This window comes from Danio aesculapii, chromosome 3 (assembly GCF_903798145.1).
Source record: "Danio aesculapii chromosome 3, fDanAes4.1, whole genome shotgun sequence".
Classification (NCBI taxonomy): Eukaryota; Metazoa; Chordata; class Actinopteri; order Cypriniformes; family Danionidae; genus Danio; species Danio aesculapii.
In genome coordinates this window covers 813958-831450 of record NC_079437.1, presented here as the reverse complement: position 1 = coordinate 831450, position 17493 = coordinate 813958, and the positions used below count along the sequence as shown (strand labels likewise).

The 17493-nt window shown below is 38.1% G+C and overlaps 1 protein-coding gene across 1 annotated transcript in view; it reads right to left on the bottom strand.

Moving 5' to 3' along the window:
• Positions 1-16483, bottom strand: part of foxk2b (forkhead box K2b) — a 58553-nt gene extending 42070 nt beyond the window's left edge. The window contains exon 1 of the mRNA XM_056452847.1: positions 16053-16483. Within this exon, the coding sequence (XP_056308822.1) occupies positions 16053-16336 (284 nt within the window). The 5' untranslated portion in view covers positions 16337-16483. The remainder of the gene's footprint in view (positions 1-16052) is intronic.
• Between the last annotated feature and the right edge of the window lie 1010 nt (positions 16484-17493).

The window sequence follows — 17493 nt, the reverse complement described above, 5'->3', positions numbered from 1 at the left end:
GAGCCAAGCCTTGCACTCTTTACAAAGTGAGTTTAGAAACCACTAGGACACAGCTTTAGTTCAGTGCGGTGTGTCAGATGAAGAAAAAGAAACGTAATCTCTCTCCTAAATTGGTCTATTTCCCAAAAACTTGTTGTAGCTCTACAGAAAATGCATGTCGTTTACCCCAAAACTCAAAACTTTTCTTTGGTTTTCTTGTTGACACTTCAATTGGGTTGTCAAAAGTACCGAATTCAGTAATGAAATTTTAAAAACGCCAATTTCCTGCGAACATTCAACCGTTGTTGAGTACGTTCTGAACCCAATCTGTTGATGGACAATCAACAGTGTTTATAAACAGGCTCAAATGTTAGCAGGAAATGGACGTTCGTTAAATTTAAGTACCAATAGCAGGTTGAAAATAAACTGAAATTATGGCGGGATGATTAATCGAAAACAATTTTACAATCATCTTAAAGAAAGGTTTTATTTCAAACTAGGCTGAAGTTATGAAGTGAGTTGGGAGTAGGGATGCTCATATTGACCATTAAACGTTAACTGAATGGATGCATTTGACCGATTAACGGTATTAGATAAACTAGGCCTGGGCAATAAGGCAAAAATGCAATCTCGATAATGATTTTCCATATTGAAAGATAACGATATACATTTCGATATAAGTTGTTTATATCAACAACAATGACTGAAGCCACAAAAATTTGAGGGTCCATTAAACAGAATAACATTTTCAGCTGATTTTCAGTAGCTAAAAATTCGGTACATCTCTAATATCAACACACTTTTAGATTCCTATTGTTGCAAATTTCTGCTGTATGATTGGCTCTTAGATCAATTTAGAGTAAAAAAGTCCAGAGCTTATCATTGTTATTGACATAAATTTTATCATGATTCAATATAATATTGTTTATCGGCACAGCCCCAAGTTAAACTATTAAAATTAATTATTATTATTGATTTATATATTTTTAAGTTTTGCTGCATAAATATGCAACACATATTTGTTAACTCACAGGGCATTAACACGTACAACCACACATACACACCTACAGACTAGTTCTAGTATATGATTGTCACAGACGAGTCGATGGCCAAACCAGTGCTGATGTCTATTGTCCATTTCCCACCGAAGTCGATACTTTTACATTTTCAAAGTGGTCAAACCAATACTGGTGTCCATAGTCCATTTCCTGTTAAAATCTGAGCGCTGTTAAACCAGTCCTAAAAGTTTTGTCATATCTGTTGATGTTCAATTAGTATCATTTAAGAACATGCTCAAAAGCTCAAATGTTAGCCGGAAATGGACGTTTTTAACATTTAAGTACCAATAAGTACCGATTGGTACTGAATTCGATACAACCCTACACTGAAACATATAATAATTAGGGATGTAATGACGATTGATTATGAGTAGGTTGAAAATTGATTTAAATTAGGGCAGGACGATTCATTGAAGACAATTATTACAATCACCAAGTACAAATAGAGATACACAAACAACAGTGCTTAAATGTTTGCAGAATATGGATTAAAAATACTCTCAAGAAAGCGAGTAAAAAAAATATACTAGTTAGGGTGTATATGCTGAAACAGACCAAAACACCAAGCCCTAATGTTCCAGACCAAAAAAAAAAAAAAACATTCCAAATACGGAAGAGTCACTACGCCACTTTACAACAGATATTAATTCTGGAGTCACTCCTCCTCTCCAGTGGTCTGATCATGTCTAGAGTCACAACTGCAAACCAACATTATGACAGAAGAAGAACATGACCACAAAAACGATCAAGCTACCACTAAACTATAAAATGGTGTATTAAAAACTACTATAAAATAAATTTATATACATATACATATATATACACATATACATACATATATATACTTACATACATATGTGTGTATGTGTGTGTGTGTGTGTGTGTGTGTGTGTGTGTAGACAAAATTGACATTTATTATTAAACCGGCAAATTAATTAAATCTTTCTGCTGTTAATTTGTTGAGAAATAGTGTGGAAATCTGCTTAAATACAGAATGTGTTTAGTCAAACGAACGGCTCCAATGACATTTGGACAAAATTAGGACAACAATAAAATTTCTCACACTAAAACATCATTTGATATAACAAAAACAATCTTGTCAAGCACAATTAGAACAAGAGTCGTGAAAAAAAGACAAACTAAAATTGCTATTTAATAGAGCCCCAAAACGCTCATTAAACTACATATGAAATGTTTAGCAACTTGGCAAATCTTAGCAATATCCTTCAAACCATAGGTTTCACTCATTTATCAGATTTAACACTTATAAAATATCTTATAAGAAAGTCAAACAGTTTTAAAACCACTTTTGGAGTAAAAAGTATGCCAATTTAAATTTTTTAGAAAAAAACTACTCCTTTAAGCTTTTAGACATTGGTAATATCAAGCAATTAATACACAAGTCTCGCAAAAACAGACATTTTAAGTACATATTCTAGATCGAAGGAGTTTTGCTGACAAAAATAAATAAAAATAAAGCCTGACAGACATGAAAACTTCTGCAAAAATATTTCCTCCTCTACACCTTCATTCAAATGAATGAATTCCCAGAATGCTCTCCTGCAGTTTAAACTCTCTCACAGCCCAGATTGTTGTCGTTTTTTTGTTTCCTCGAAGGTCAGCCAAGGTCAGTGTTTGGGTTTCTCGGGGGTTCAACCAAAACCAGCAGGAGGTGGATTTGTTTGTCTTTTACGACATACTTCCCAAACCAAAGACCCGACATCTCACTGCTGCTGTCTGACATATAAGCACACAGGAACACTGCCAAGAACACCATGTATGGGGATTTATAGATGTGAAATGTAGAAAGAGTTGCATTAACTGAGGATGCTTTACATGTTTTACTACACTGTAAAAAACAATTACTTGATAATAAAGTGTAAAGTTAGTAAACACATTGCCCTTAAGATGATTTTACTTAAAAAATGTAATGTATTTCTGTTCTTAGAACTATTAAGTTCACTTAACTTAATTTTTATAATTATGAACAGTTCATGTACACTGTAAAAAATGCAGGGTTCCACACAACACATCGATTAAGTTAACACGTTTAACAAATTTATGTGGATTGAACATCAAAAAATTAAGTTGTCCCAATGAAATCACAAGAATTGTGTTGATTCAGTTCTTTTTATATAAGTAGTTTGAACAAGGAAAAAAAAATTAGTGTGTACTTTATTTTAAGGCAGTGTTTACTAGGGTTGGGTCGATAGACAATGCCATCGTCCATCGCTGATGGCCAATAGACATCACGATGCTAAGCCGGCACAGCGATCCTCCATGCCACCCCGTTGCAGCAGCAAGCTGCTTGCAAAAATACACACTTCGACCCCACTTACAATAATACGTCTGTAATAAATGGCATTTTAGAACGAAAACAATCCACATACACACTGGCGTTTCATCTAGAATTTCTGAACAGATCTCCGTCCACACTATACTACTGAAAACGCACATCACGTGACCACACACACACTGTCATGCGCTCGTCTGAGCTCCAGCAAAAAGCCCCAGAGACCACTGCACATCGGACAGTTGATTAAGGATGTACCGCTAGATCGCGTCTCACTATTTATATTTAATTAATCTTAATTAGTCTCTATCTAATGAATCTTCTGTCTTTTGAATCTATAATGTAATGTGTCACAGCGTCAGTACACTGCTTCAGTCTTTCACGCTTGTACTTGGTAATTTTAGTGAAAACCTCAGATACTGTTGGTTGGTTCCTGCTAGTTGTGCACCTTTTTTACCAACCAAGTTTGTCGACGCCATTATAGCGACACACACCACTCTGCCTATTCATGCAGAGATTTACAGGTGGTAATTTGTGTGTAACTTATCTTTATTCATTCATAATTTGGTTATGGGTAAAACAAAGACCATGCGGGTCAGGTAGTTACTCGTTTAAAATATAGATTTTAATTATTCGTTTCTAAGTATTTTTACATGTTTTACAATGTGGGATCTCAAGAAGCAGAATCTTCCCCACAATAAGGGCAAAAACGTAGTAAGCGTGCATGCTCATGACATCTGTGGAAACGTCAGCAGCTCTTTGTGCTCCCAAAGAGCCGTTCTCCACTAATTAAATGCTCTTTAGCTTCTTGATCAATATTGCAACTCAAAGCGTCTCCACCCCAAACGTGCTGCCCATTATGGTCCACACAAGCCATCTGGACGTCCTGCGCATCTCGGCGAGTGGAACAGATTGATTTTTGCCTAATTAAAGTATGTGGACGTGGCACTCTTGCAATCTTTAGACAAGTGGCAGTCTAATTAGCGCAAGACCCAGAGCACTAATAACCTTCATCGATACACTAAACTGCTAGATTGAGCATTTATAAACAACCCGTGCAGCGACCTATGAGCGGGTCATTTTAACTAAAACATCTTGGTGCAAGAAACACCTTGGTCCTAGATTTGATTTCCAATGAATGCATGAACTGATCAGGGAGTTCACTAGTTTGATTCAGATCCATTTAGTCCTGGTTTGCTTGCCGTTATTGGTCTGTCCAATATTGGTCTGTCCTGATTTAGTGGCTAATTCGTATAAAATCGTAATTTGTACAATTTAGTATGATTTGCTCATCACCCAATGCTGATTGGGTTTAGGGGCGGGGCTGGATGCCACGCCTCTTTTTTTAATCATACATTTTCGTACAACTGAACTCGTACAAATTGGTACGAATTAGTTACTAAACTGATACAACGTAAAATAGTTACGTTTCCTTGTGAGGTCAGGCTGGTCTGTCGCAATAACCTGTAACCCTAGACATCCATAGTAGGAAAAACAAATACTATAGCTGCACAATATATGGTTTCTATATTGCAATGTGGAGAATCTGCAATAGTTAAATTGCAAGATCTTCAATGTCAAGTTGGGATTACAGTGGTCCCTCACAATAACATGGTTCACCATTTATGCCTCACAGTTTCGAGGATTTTTTAAGTGCAATTTGACATGCTTTTTTTTTTTTAACAGCGTTGTGTTCTGTGCCCTGATTAGTGCATTGTGTTCTGCATCCTGATTAGCTGTAGACCATTGTTAATCAATCTCCTCCATGCAGAGTCTCCTGTATAGGGATGCATCAATACCATTTTTTTGGAAACGATCCGATCTCGATACCAAAATTCTGAGTATCAACCGATACAGATCCGATCCCGATACTGTGCCGTTTATTTTTTATTAACATAATACAGTTTCTATAGTTCTGGTGATAAACTCAAATAACATATCTTCTTTAGTAAAAATAACAGACCTATGGTCCACAATCTAAACATGATGCTTGCTTTAAACATTATTTGAGCGTTCATTATGACATTGATATGATCTGTCGTGGTCCAGCTTATGTTTCCTTTTTAATATTAAGATTTTTCTTTGAAATCTGGAATATGCTCCCCTAATCGATGGTAAAATGTCAGCCTTTTAGCAAAGCCTGATATTTTCCTGCAGGTTTGACGCGGACTAAACTAAACAGTCTGAGGCCAGTTTTACTTACTACAATTATACGCATGTTTTTTATGCGCATTTTCTAAATTGAGGCGCATCTTGGCGTTTCCATCAACCGTTTTTTTATGCACATATCCAAAATGCACATAAATATAGGTGGATGGAAACGTAGCTACTTACAGTACCATATAAGCTTAAGCAATGCATACAGTTTGAGCCAGAAACACCCATGTTTAGTTCACCCTTTGAGTCGTTCATTCATCACATGACAGCATGTAAAGAGATGACTCAAAACCGAAGATTCAAGATCAAATCTTTTTCCAGCTCTAAATGCATATGACTGACTTCTGTCTTTCATGTGATGAAGGAACGACTCAAACCGAGGACTCGAGAGATGAACGGATCGAATCTTTTTCCGCCTCTGACTGTATATGAATGGCTTCTGTATTTCATGTGATGAACGAACGACTCAAATCCGATGGAGGACTTGAAAAATGAACTAATCTTTTCCTAATGTGTACATGTGCAAATGAACGAATCACTCCCTGAGAGGATTCATCATTCTCAAGTGATACAAAAGATTTGTTCAAAATGAACGAATCATTCAAGAACGACTCATCACTACTAACAAATACTATGGAGGTCAATGGTTTAAATTGAGTGTTTAACAGAAGATAGAAAGTTAAACAAGTTTTGCACAAGGATGAGTAAATGACTATATTATCATTTTTGGGTGAACAGTCCCTTTAATCTTTAATTTGATGAAGTTATTTATTAATTTTCCACATTAAAACACAATCCAAATGAAACTGCAATAGAAAATATATCATGTGAGAAAGCAATTTTCACACGGCTTGGCTTTAAAGAGAAATGTAGGATATATAAAGCCTTATTTACATTTTCTGAAGCCACTTCAAGTGTGTCATCAAAGACATCAGAGTCTCTTCACAGCTTCATAACACAAAACGACATGTATGCTTCCATATTTAGAAAGCGTTAATCAGTCAAACCATCACTTCCACTTTGCACTCTGAATGTGACTCCACATATCAAGAAGATGAATTTTAGATAGAAGTGATGTGCAGTTTTAGATCTGTAACACAGAAAGCTTTGATCACAAGGCTGAAAACGGCAGTGCTGAAAAATAGCTTTCAAGGCTGGCATCGAAGGGTGCAACAGATTTGTTGTTATATTGAGATATGTGGGTCATCGTGCGTTAAAAAAAGCAGAGGATAAGTGTGCATTACAGTCGTGCTTGACACTGTGATTTGATACCATGCAAATTAAAAATAAAGATAGCTGAAATATATGAATCATTAGGGCTGCACAATATATAGCATTGATATCGCAATGGGTGCATCGGCAATAGTCACATTGCAGGATCTATAATGTGGAGTCAGGATTATAGTTGACCAGGAAAGATAGTGGAGTCATTTCAGTTTAATCATTAAAAAGGCCTGTGAGACTGTGTAACAGGGATGCAATGATTATAGATTTTAGTTGTACGATTATAGTCTGAGGAAGAATCATGGTTTCACAGTGATCACGATTATTACGCATTCATTAATTTCAAAACACTAATAGTTTAGTAAATCATATGAAAATTCAGTTTACTTTAAAGGGCACCTATGGTAAAAAATCTACTTTTCAAGCTGTTTGGACAGCCATATGTGCATGTATGGTGTATAGACCGTCATATTGGGGTGAAATAAACACACCCAGTGCTTTTTTTTCCAATTTAACAACATAAAAAACGGTGGACCAATTTGAGCGGTTTTCAAACCGACCGCAACTTTATGTAGGAGAGCGGTCCCCCCGCCCACCAATATTGATTGACAGGCGCGTCATCATATCCTCAGTTTGTTGATTCACGTCCGCCATTTTCAGCGTGAGTCGAAGCGATATCACTAAAGGAACACCCTAGCTCTATTTTTAGATGCAGGGCTTATTGGGCTCAACACAAGATCAATATTCTCCACATTATCACTCTAATCGGAATTATTGGTTGTATCTTTAGGTAGGTTTGCAAACATGTGTACTTCTCATTGAGTCTACCTTATACTTCAGCCGTTTGCATTTCTCGCGATCCCAGAAGCTCCCTGTGATCTTAACTAGCATGCGTTTTAGAATTCTAAACATAGGTTTCTATCAGGGTACAATCAAGTCGACGGCTGGGCGCCGCGGACCGCTGCAGAAACCTATGTTTAGAATTCAAAAATGCGTGGCGCGACGATTCGGGACACTTCATGTTTCTGCCGCGCCACAGAGAGTGTCTGGTGTGCCGTGTCACGGCTTCGAGCAGTGCATCCGGTGCCTCAGTCAAAGTTAATTCAGTGTGCGTGGTTATTAGTTTCTGTGTACAAGCTCAGCACTTGAAACTAGCACACAGTTGGCTGTAAAACTGTACAAAGACACAAATGATTTTGTACTCCTACTCCTTCTCTCAGTCTTCCTGTCTGTGTTGCAGACACAGAGCGGGTGAGCTCATGGCCCCGCCCCCTTGTTACGTTGGGCGGGAAGCCGAAACTAATTTACATGTGAAGCAACACACCCATAAATCAGCGAACTGTGGACACGCCCCAACATGACACTTTTTAACACATTATGATAAAAAAATCTGAATTGTGTTTTAAACTGAGCCTAAACTGACACACTCAGAAGAACCATAATATTAATATTAAATCATAAAAAAAGAGGTAAACTATGTGACCTTTAAAGTGTTATTTAATGCTGCTCAGTAACCTAATAACACAGCACAAATAATAATAAAAAACAAACCATAGTCCATTTCTTTTTGGACTTACACATTTAAACAGAAGTAATCAATTTACACTGAAAATAAAATGACAAAACAATGAATAAATAAAAATAAGATTAAATAAAATAGAATTTGTCTAATGTAAATCTAAGCTACATATTAGCTAAGTATTTCCTTTTTAAAGAGAACAAATGTAGCCAAAGGCTGTTGAACCTGTCTTATGATCAACTATATTACAAAATTGTTTAGTATTTTCATTTTTCTCGGACTAGAGTAGAAATGTGTATATTCCATACAAAGTATGAAGCCGAGCGATCTGTTGATCATGTGACTCGTGGTGCACTCGCGGCATTCTGAAAAGTTTAGGTCTTTTCAACTACGTATGCCAGGAAAGCGCATCGCCTCCAGTGGAAATACTGAACTTGCTCACACAAGTGATGTTTCATAAACAAATTTCGGGAGGAGCACGCGCAGAAGTTTCAGTATCAAATACGTCATTGACAATTATTCTATTATCCAATCAGTTCTTGACCAAACCCCTATATATACCAAAGCTGTCTTACCTGCAGCATCTCACGACTTTAGCATCCCTCCACCACCCCAACACCTCACTTCGTAAGCATTACAATCCCGGGGGGAGCGTTCTGGGGCCGGGCTAGATACTTCGCTCGAATCCCAATTCCTCTCTGTTTCCTGATAAGGGGAATAACTCGAGTTGGGGTGTCTCCCCGAGCTCAGAGCCCTCTCCCCGGACAGCACGCCAAATACGCTTTATTCTGAAACTATTGCAAGTGTGAACTCGTGAAAAGACATGATATACATGCGATGATCTTACATGCGATGTGATAGAGGTGTCATTTGATAGCCTTAGCCATAGTTAATCCAGTGTGAGTGCATATAAGTACTAATTTTCATATCATTCAATATCGATAATTATTGAATTTTTTGAACATTCAGGAATAATAGGATTTTTTTTGTTATTTAACCACTTTATTTTAATTTACAAACATTACATTTACATTTAGTCATTTAGCAGACGCTTTTATCCAAAGTGACTTACAAATGAGGACAAGGAAGCAATTTACACAACTATAAGAGCAGCAGTGAACAAGTGCTATTGACAAGTTTCAGGTGTGTAAAGTCTAAGAAGCAAAGCATTAGTAATGTATTTTTTTTGCCGTTCTGATGTAGTTAGGGAGTTCATTCCACCAACTGGGCAGATTGAATGCGAGAGTTCGGGAAAGTGATTTCTTCCCTCTTAGGGATGGAACCACGAGGCGACGTTCATTCACAGAACGCAAGTTTCTGGAGGGCACATACATCTGCAGAAGTGAGAGCAGATAAGAAGGAGCAAAGCCAGAGGTCGCTTTGTAAGCAAACAATCAGAGCTTTGAATTTGATGCGAGCAGCAACTGGCAGCCAGTGCAAACGGGTGAGTAGCGGAGTGACATGTGCTCTTTTGGGTTCATCAAAGACCACTCGTGCTGCTGCGTTCTGAAGCAGCTGAAGAGGTTTGACAGAATTAGCTGGTAGCCCGGCTAGTAGAGAGTTGCAATAATCCAGTTTGGAGAGAACAAGAGCTTGAACAATGAGTTGAGCTGCATGTTCAGATATAAAGGGTCGGACCTTTCTGATGTTATAGAGTGCGAATCTGCAAGATCGAGCAGTTCTAGAAATGTGACATTACTAAGGCAAATAGCTTTAATAGTCAAAAACAATGATATTTAAACAAAATATGTGATCTCTTTATAGTAAAATACCCATACGTGTTAAAGAGACTCTTAAACTTGATAAATAAAATGTTACAAAGGGTGTGCAATGGTAAGGCATAAATGCAAAAATCAAAGCAAACTTTAAGGTGTGAATAATAAAGATACAGTAAACCTCAAACTGTCAACAACACTAATTATCATGATCAAATCTGAGCTTTCAAGTAAAGGAACCAACTATTATTATTCAAATACAAATGACAAATTGTGAAGTTGAATGACTACATTACACCTATGCTAAAAAAATCTTTCAGATGGGGAGCTAGTGGCTGGGATTCACAAGACACCAAAAAGCCACTCTGGCGACATCCTTACATCCTTTTTTCATTTACAATCTCCTCACTGCTGCTATAACGGCACTCACTTTCACATATGTTGCTATTCTGACCTGAAGTGACAAGCACGTGGATTCCTTGACCCCCTACAATGGGCTTTGCGCTCGCGCTCCGCTGGTGTCTCTCATAACTAGGTGACCATCAAGCATTTTCTCAGAGGATGACAAATGAACAAACCACTGCTGCGGTTTCGATGCAAGTTTATGGAGAAAAGCAAAAAGCGCTGCAGTGTTTGGATGCGCTGTGTTTGTCTGAGGTAATTAGTCTGCCGTTATTACTGAAATATGTCTATCTCATACAAAGTGTGAAGCAGTTTGGTTAGTTCTACTTACATGAATCGTGGCACCCTCACAGCACTTGGAATAGTTGAGATGTTTTCAACTAGGTGTGGCTGGAAAATGCGCGCGGTTCATGTGCGCGCCACTTCCACAACATGCCGCCTCCAATGAAAATGACAAACTGACACCTTAAGCTTATTGTCATTGCTTTCAAGGCGCGTGCTCAACAGCCACATTTTAATAAAACTATAGCGCTTCATAGTGAAACCACATAGCAATTTTTTTTATATTGACAATAGTGTTCTGTCAATAAATATCGATACCGATTTTATCGCCCAGCCCTACGTTTGATTATTTGATTTGTGTACCTAGGCCTGTCACGATAGTTTTTTTGCTGTATGATATATTGCATCAAAATATATTGCGATATACAATACTGTTATTTTAAGACTCTCATTCTATAATACCAGTATGACAATATAATAGCATCATAAATCAAGTACACTCTTGCAAAAACACATTATATTTTATTCTTTAGAATATTTCCTTTTATTAATTTCATTTTATCATTTCAACATCATTTCATTTGATCATTTAATCATTTTAACAATTTAATAATTAGGCACTGGAATCAGAACGTGAAAAAACAAAAATATCCTAAATTCATTCATTCATTTTCTTTTTGCCTTAGTCCCTTTATTAATCTGGGGTCACCACAGTGGTATGAACTGCCAACTTATCCAACAAATGTTTTATGCAGTGGATGCCCTTTCAGCTGCAACCCATCACTGGTTAACATCCATACACACTCATTCACTACGGACAATTTAGCCTACCCAATTCACCTGTACCGCATGTCTTTGGACTTGTGGGGGAAACCAGAGCACTCGGAGGAAACCCACGCGAACTCGGGGAGAACATGCAAACTCCACACACACAGCAATGCCAACTGACCCAGCCGAGGCTCGAACCAGCGACCTTCTTGCTGTGAGGCGACAGCACTACCTACTGCACCACTGCATCGCCTATATCCTAAACTATAAATAATAATAAATGTTGTTAACACAAAAAAAGCGTAAGGTAAAAAGTAACAGAGGCTGCGATTTCTGCTACTAGATCTATTTTCAGCTGTCAGACAATTTATGGTAAACACTATATTGTTTTTTTAACTATACAGGTACGGACACCTCCTAGGGCTGTGCAATTAATCCAAAATTCGGTTCCGATTTCAATTTTGGCTTCTAACGATTATGAAAAAGCATTGGTCGAGATAAACGATTATTGCATCATATACCGCCCCCTTTCCATGTTGTACACATTTGTTGCTCTGCAAAGCTCAGTTTCACATGAAAATGACTAAAAGCATGTATTGTAATGTAACGTTTGCAGCATGGGATGCGCATCGTTCACTGATGTACATTCCTGTCATTCATGTTTTTAAAAGTGCGAATGAGACCGCATGCTGCCGCATAGCATAGCACACGCATCTAAAGTCATTTTTTTTATTTCAATCATTTTAATGTGAGCGCTTTAATGGTCAAATAGGTGTCAAAACGCGGTGTCTAGTGATTATTCATATTAACCCTCATTTGTGTAAAACAAACGAGTTGAGAATCAAAAGAAAGAGAAACCATTAAAGTGACAGCGTGCGATATTCCTACTGCATAAACATAATAGTTTTAATATCTCATTTCTAATAACTGATTTCTTTTATCTTTGCCATGATGAGAGTACATAATATTTGACTAGATATTTTTAAAATACAGGCATTCCGATTAAAGTGCGATTGAAAGGCTTAATTAGGCAAGTGATTGTATAATGGTCCGTTTCCACTGAGTGGTACGGTACGGTACGGTTTGGTTTGGTACGCTTTTATAGCCGTTTCCACTATCAAAAGGCGTATCGAACCGAACCGTACCACTTTTTCGGCACCCTTTCGAAAGGGTACCAAACACGAGAAAGGGTACCAAAAGGCGGAGCCACACGCGCAGCTGAACGCTATTGGTTTACAGAGATACGTCACTCGCTTACACAACAAGAATGAAAACAAAAAAACCGCCATGTTTGAAATACACAGCGAGAGATTAAAGCGGAATTATAAATACATATAATAATGAGCCATGGTCGATCTGGGCTTAAACTAACCTTGTCGTCGTCTTGATGAACAGCCACAAAGCCAAGAAGAAGAGCAGATTTACCCTGTGCCCTGTAGTTTTTTACGAGCCAGTCTGAGGCGCGAGCGGTTTCGCTTTCTTGCTAGCGCTCGCGCGCGTCTCTAACATTATATCTGAAATAACAAACTTCTTGAGCTGATGATAATAACCTGCGCTTAATTATTGACGTGCTTTTGAAACCCGATCCTGTCAGACACTGACAAACGCGAGAGTGAAGCGTGACGAAACAAAGGAGAAGCCGGAAAAAAAGGAGCACATTATTATTCAGCAAACATGAACAAAATGGCATGTATAACTAACTTATTATCTTCATCTTTTGGACTAATATGAACCGGGAATGACAGAATTACTCTCTAACAGAGGCTACATGTGCTTCTGAAGATTACAGACACAGATGAGAAGTTTTCACTGACTGTGGGTTGTATTTTGTGTTGTTTTGAATCTAAATACTGACGAAATGTCTGCTATATGTAGTTCTTCTGTAGTTGGTAACATATCGGAGACTGTAAGGGGCTGTATGTGTTTATATATGTTAATTTATTTACTTATTTAATATAATTACAGACATTACAGTAGGCTGTTTCGCATTGTCATTGATCTGCAGTTATAATCAACTCATGTTCATTGAAAAGTTAGTAAAAAACATTTCTACACAAGTATTTATGTGTGTAAAGCATCTGTTTTATGAGAAGTGCTTCTCATATGATATGTAAGTGACCCGTACAGCTTTATTGTAGACATTTCCTCCAGCGAGAATGACGTCGACTGAAACTGTCTGTCATACACCACGCCCACCAAAAGGGTACCCTTGTTAGTGGAAACGCAAGCCTGATAAAGGTGACCCGTACCAAACCAAACTGTACCATACCAGTCAGTGGAAACAAGCCATAACAGTAGTTTCTTCTGCAGACAGTCAAAAATATATATTGCTTAAAGGGGCTAATAATATTTAACCTTAAAATAAGTTTCAAAATATTTAAACCTGCTTTTGTTCCAGCCGAAATAAAACAAATCAGACTTTATCTAGAAGAAAAAATATTATAGGAAATACTCTTAAAATTCCTGAATCTGTTAAACATCATTTTGGAAATATTTATTTAAAAAAATACAAAATTCACCGGAGCGCTAATGATTTTGACTTCACGATTATTCAAAACGATTATCAGTTGATTAAACTCATGACCAAAATAATCGCGATTATGATTTTTCCCATAATTGAGCAGCCCTAACACCTCCAATAGAGATGCTGCACTAAAGCATCAGCTAAAACATTGCTAGATTTGTTTATGTATGGGCGATATATACAGCATTACCAAAAATGATTGAGGTCACGTCCATGTGTTGTGCGAAAACTCTACTGATTATCCTGACAGGCATATCTGTACCTGAATACTGCTAGACTCCATTTACTTATATGGCTACTCTACTGTATTTATCTATGCTGGTAATTAGTCTATTTTCCGCAAAGGCACTCCTCTACAAAATCATCAAAATTCAATATAAATGTATTCATTGTTTCGAAAAAGAGCTAATAAAGATATTTGGTCAAATATTGTAATAAATGAATAAATAAATAAAAATAAATAAAAATATTGGGGTTAATAATTAATATTTAATAAATAAAAATATTGCATTGTAGGTTTTTTCCAATATTGTGCATCCCTAAAATATCAGTGCAAAATTATTATATTATAGACTAAAAGAACAAATAGAACAGATCCAAATATGACATTCAAAAAACAAATGTATGATCCAAAGGTCGACTTCCGGATTACATCAATAAACCCAGATATCCATCACAAAACAAAAATATGAAGCATTATTGCTCTTATTAAAACAAATGTATTGATATTCTTCGTTTTGTTGTCTATCCCATTGTGAATATACAGCTTTGTTCTAATTAATATTATTTAAATCTGCAATTTTTAATGTCATTTTAAAAATGTTGCTGAATGAAAACACAAATTATACATTTGCAATATAAAATGCCAGTGATGACTAAGAATAATGCAAAAAAAAAGCACCATTTCACTGTACAATTAAAAAGAAATGCTACTAAACGTTCCCTAAAAAAACAAGTCACAACCAGCAGTGTTTCATGCACCCTAAATGGCTGAAAATGTCAAATTTTGCACACTTACAAAACACCTGCATGCATTTTTCATTCTCAAAAATGAATAAATGCTAATACATGGCATGCAATATTTTTAATTGATGAATGAATCCTAAGATTCTGCAAACCCCAATACTGCTGTAACGTTCCTTTGACTCCCAAAATGACACACACCCCACTACTAGACATGCCTATGAAACACTACAGGCTACTACACACATCTGTGATGATGCATAAAAATATCACACACCTTGACATGGAAGCAAGCACCTTATACTGTTAAAAAAATGCCTATTTTTGTCAATTAATAATAAACTACTAGCAATTTTAAACATCGCCATTCACACGCATGCACCCTAAATGCTGCTGCACACGCCTATGATGCCCTAAAACTGCAGCAGCATGTGCCTGTGACTCCCAAAATACTGCATGCACCTATTGTTAATCAGACATGGTGCTGCAAACGCGGTTTCACGCGTCTAAAATGATGCACAACAATAAAAACTGCTCCAATCACACTGAGCGAATGCCCTGAGAAAGGTTACAGCCCGCGTGTGATGGTGTCTGCTGCAGCAGCATGCACATCATATATGACACCCCCCCAAAACACCATTGCATGCATCGATGGTGCCCAGAAATGCAGCATTTGCCTCTCAGACTCTAACATCGCGTTTTTATACTCAATATTGTACACATACGAGCTATAAAACCCATTTCATACTCGACGTGATAGTAGGAGACATGAGCTTGGCGTCTTTTGTGTTTTTGAAGAAGCGTGTGTGTGTGTGTGTGTGTGTGTGTGTGTGTGATACTAACGTGTGAGAAGTATCACAATAATTACGCGTGCATTTTAAGCGCAGAACAGTCATGGCGATGCAAATAACCACATTAATAAAAAGGAACGTTCACACAATGACTGGAATGCTATGCCGCCTAGCTAGGCAGCTCGCTTAGGGGTTGAGACACAGCCCGAGGCTCTGAAATCGAAACGGAAAACGCGTGCACATTGAAACACCAGCACGTGCTCCCGGTGGCTGCATCACAACAACAATAACAACAATAACAATAACAGCGATTTTGACTATTCGACGGTTGAGCATAATGAAGACGAGGGGGAGGGTTTATAATTAACGTTACTCACACTCTCGGTAGCTGCAGGGGTGGCGCCCCCCGCCGCAGAAACACCCCGTCCACGAACACCCCGTTTTTGCCTAGGCAGCGCAGGTAGAAGTCTCCTCCTCCGGGGCCCGAGCCGGTGTCTTCGGCGGCAGCGGTGAAGATCTCCAGGTGCCGGCGGGAGATGAAGCTCGAGTGGCCCATGCTAACATCCACCGAGCCCTGCGACGAGTTCCGACCCACCGTCACCGAGCGCTTCTTCATCACATACTCGAACTCGCGGCCCTCCAGACGGGCCATCGCTGCCATCTTTATCTTTTCGGGGGGGCACACGCGGTTAATTTAATATGAAGGGGGAGAAAATAAAATCAAAAACGTTAAACGTGCCCGACCGGAGACTCCACCAGCAGCAGCATCAGCGGCGGCGACTCGACCCACCGCCGCGATTCACCAGAGAGAAAGGGAAGGGGGCATTAGCCAATCAAAACGCGCCAGTGGTGGAGGTTCTTTGATTGACGGGTGTGACAGCCAATTGGAGGCGCGCAAAAGAATGCGGTAATTCAACCGCAGCCAATGGAGTGATGGATATGGATGGTTTGACGGATTGAAGGTCGGTTGCGCTGTGATTCAACACGCATGTACGTGGAAAGTTGTCAACACTGGACTGGATGTTTGCTGTGGATGTGAAATGGGTTTACTACATACATATATTGCCCAAATGATGTTTTACAGAGCACGGAATTTTTCACAGTAATTCCTATAATGTTTATTCTTCTGGAGAAAGTCTTATTTGTTTTATTTCGGCTACAATAAAAGCTGTTTTTATTTTTTTAAACCATATTTAGGTTATTATTACTAGCCTCCCTAATATTATGCAAGCAATCCCAGCAATGGGGCCCAAACAATCCTAAAATACCCCCTTTGTATTTTCATCCATTCATTATTTATTTATTTATTTAGCTGTAACTCAATTTCCTTTTCTGTTTCATCTTAATGCAGTCTCTACATTTTTAATTATTTGCTTTCTTGAAATGAATTCACAATTAAAAATAGTAATAAATAACTAGAGGGATAACTGGATAGCGCTCTCACCTCACAGGAAGAAGGTCACTGGTTCGAGCTGGCTGGGTCAGTTGTCATTTCTGTGTGGAGTTTGCATGTTCTCCCCGTGTTGGCGTGGGTTTCCTCCGGGTGCTCCGGTTTCCCCCACAGTCCAAAGACATGTGCTATAGGTGAAATGGGTAGGCTAAGTTGTCCGCAGTGTATGTGCGTGGATAAGTTGTCGGTTCATTCTGCTGTGGCGACTGCAGATTAATAAAGGGACTAAGTCGAAAAGAAAATTAAAGAATGAATAAATAAATAAATCGAAAATCATAAATAATTTAAAAAATAAATCTTAACCTGCTTCATGATTGGGATGGGGGACAAATTTGATTTGCCAGGCCCGTAGCCCGCCTAGTGAAAGG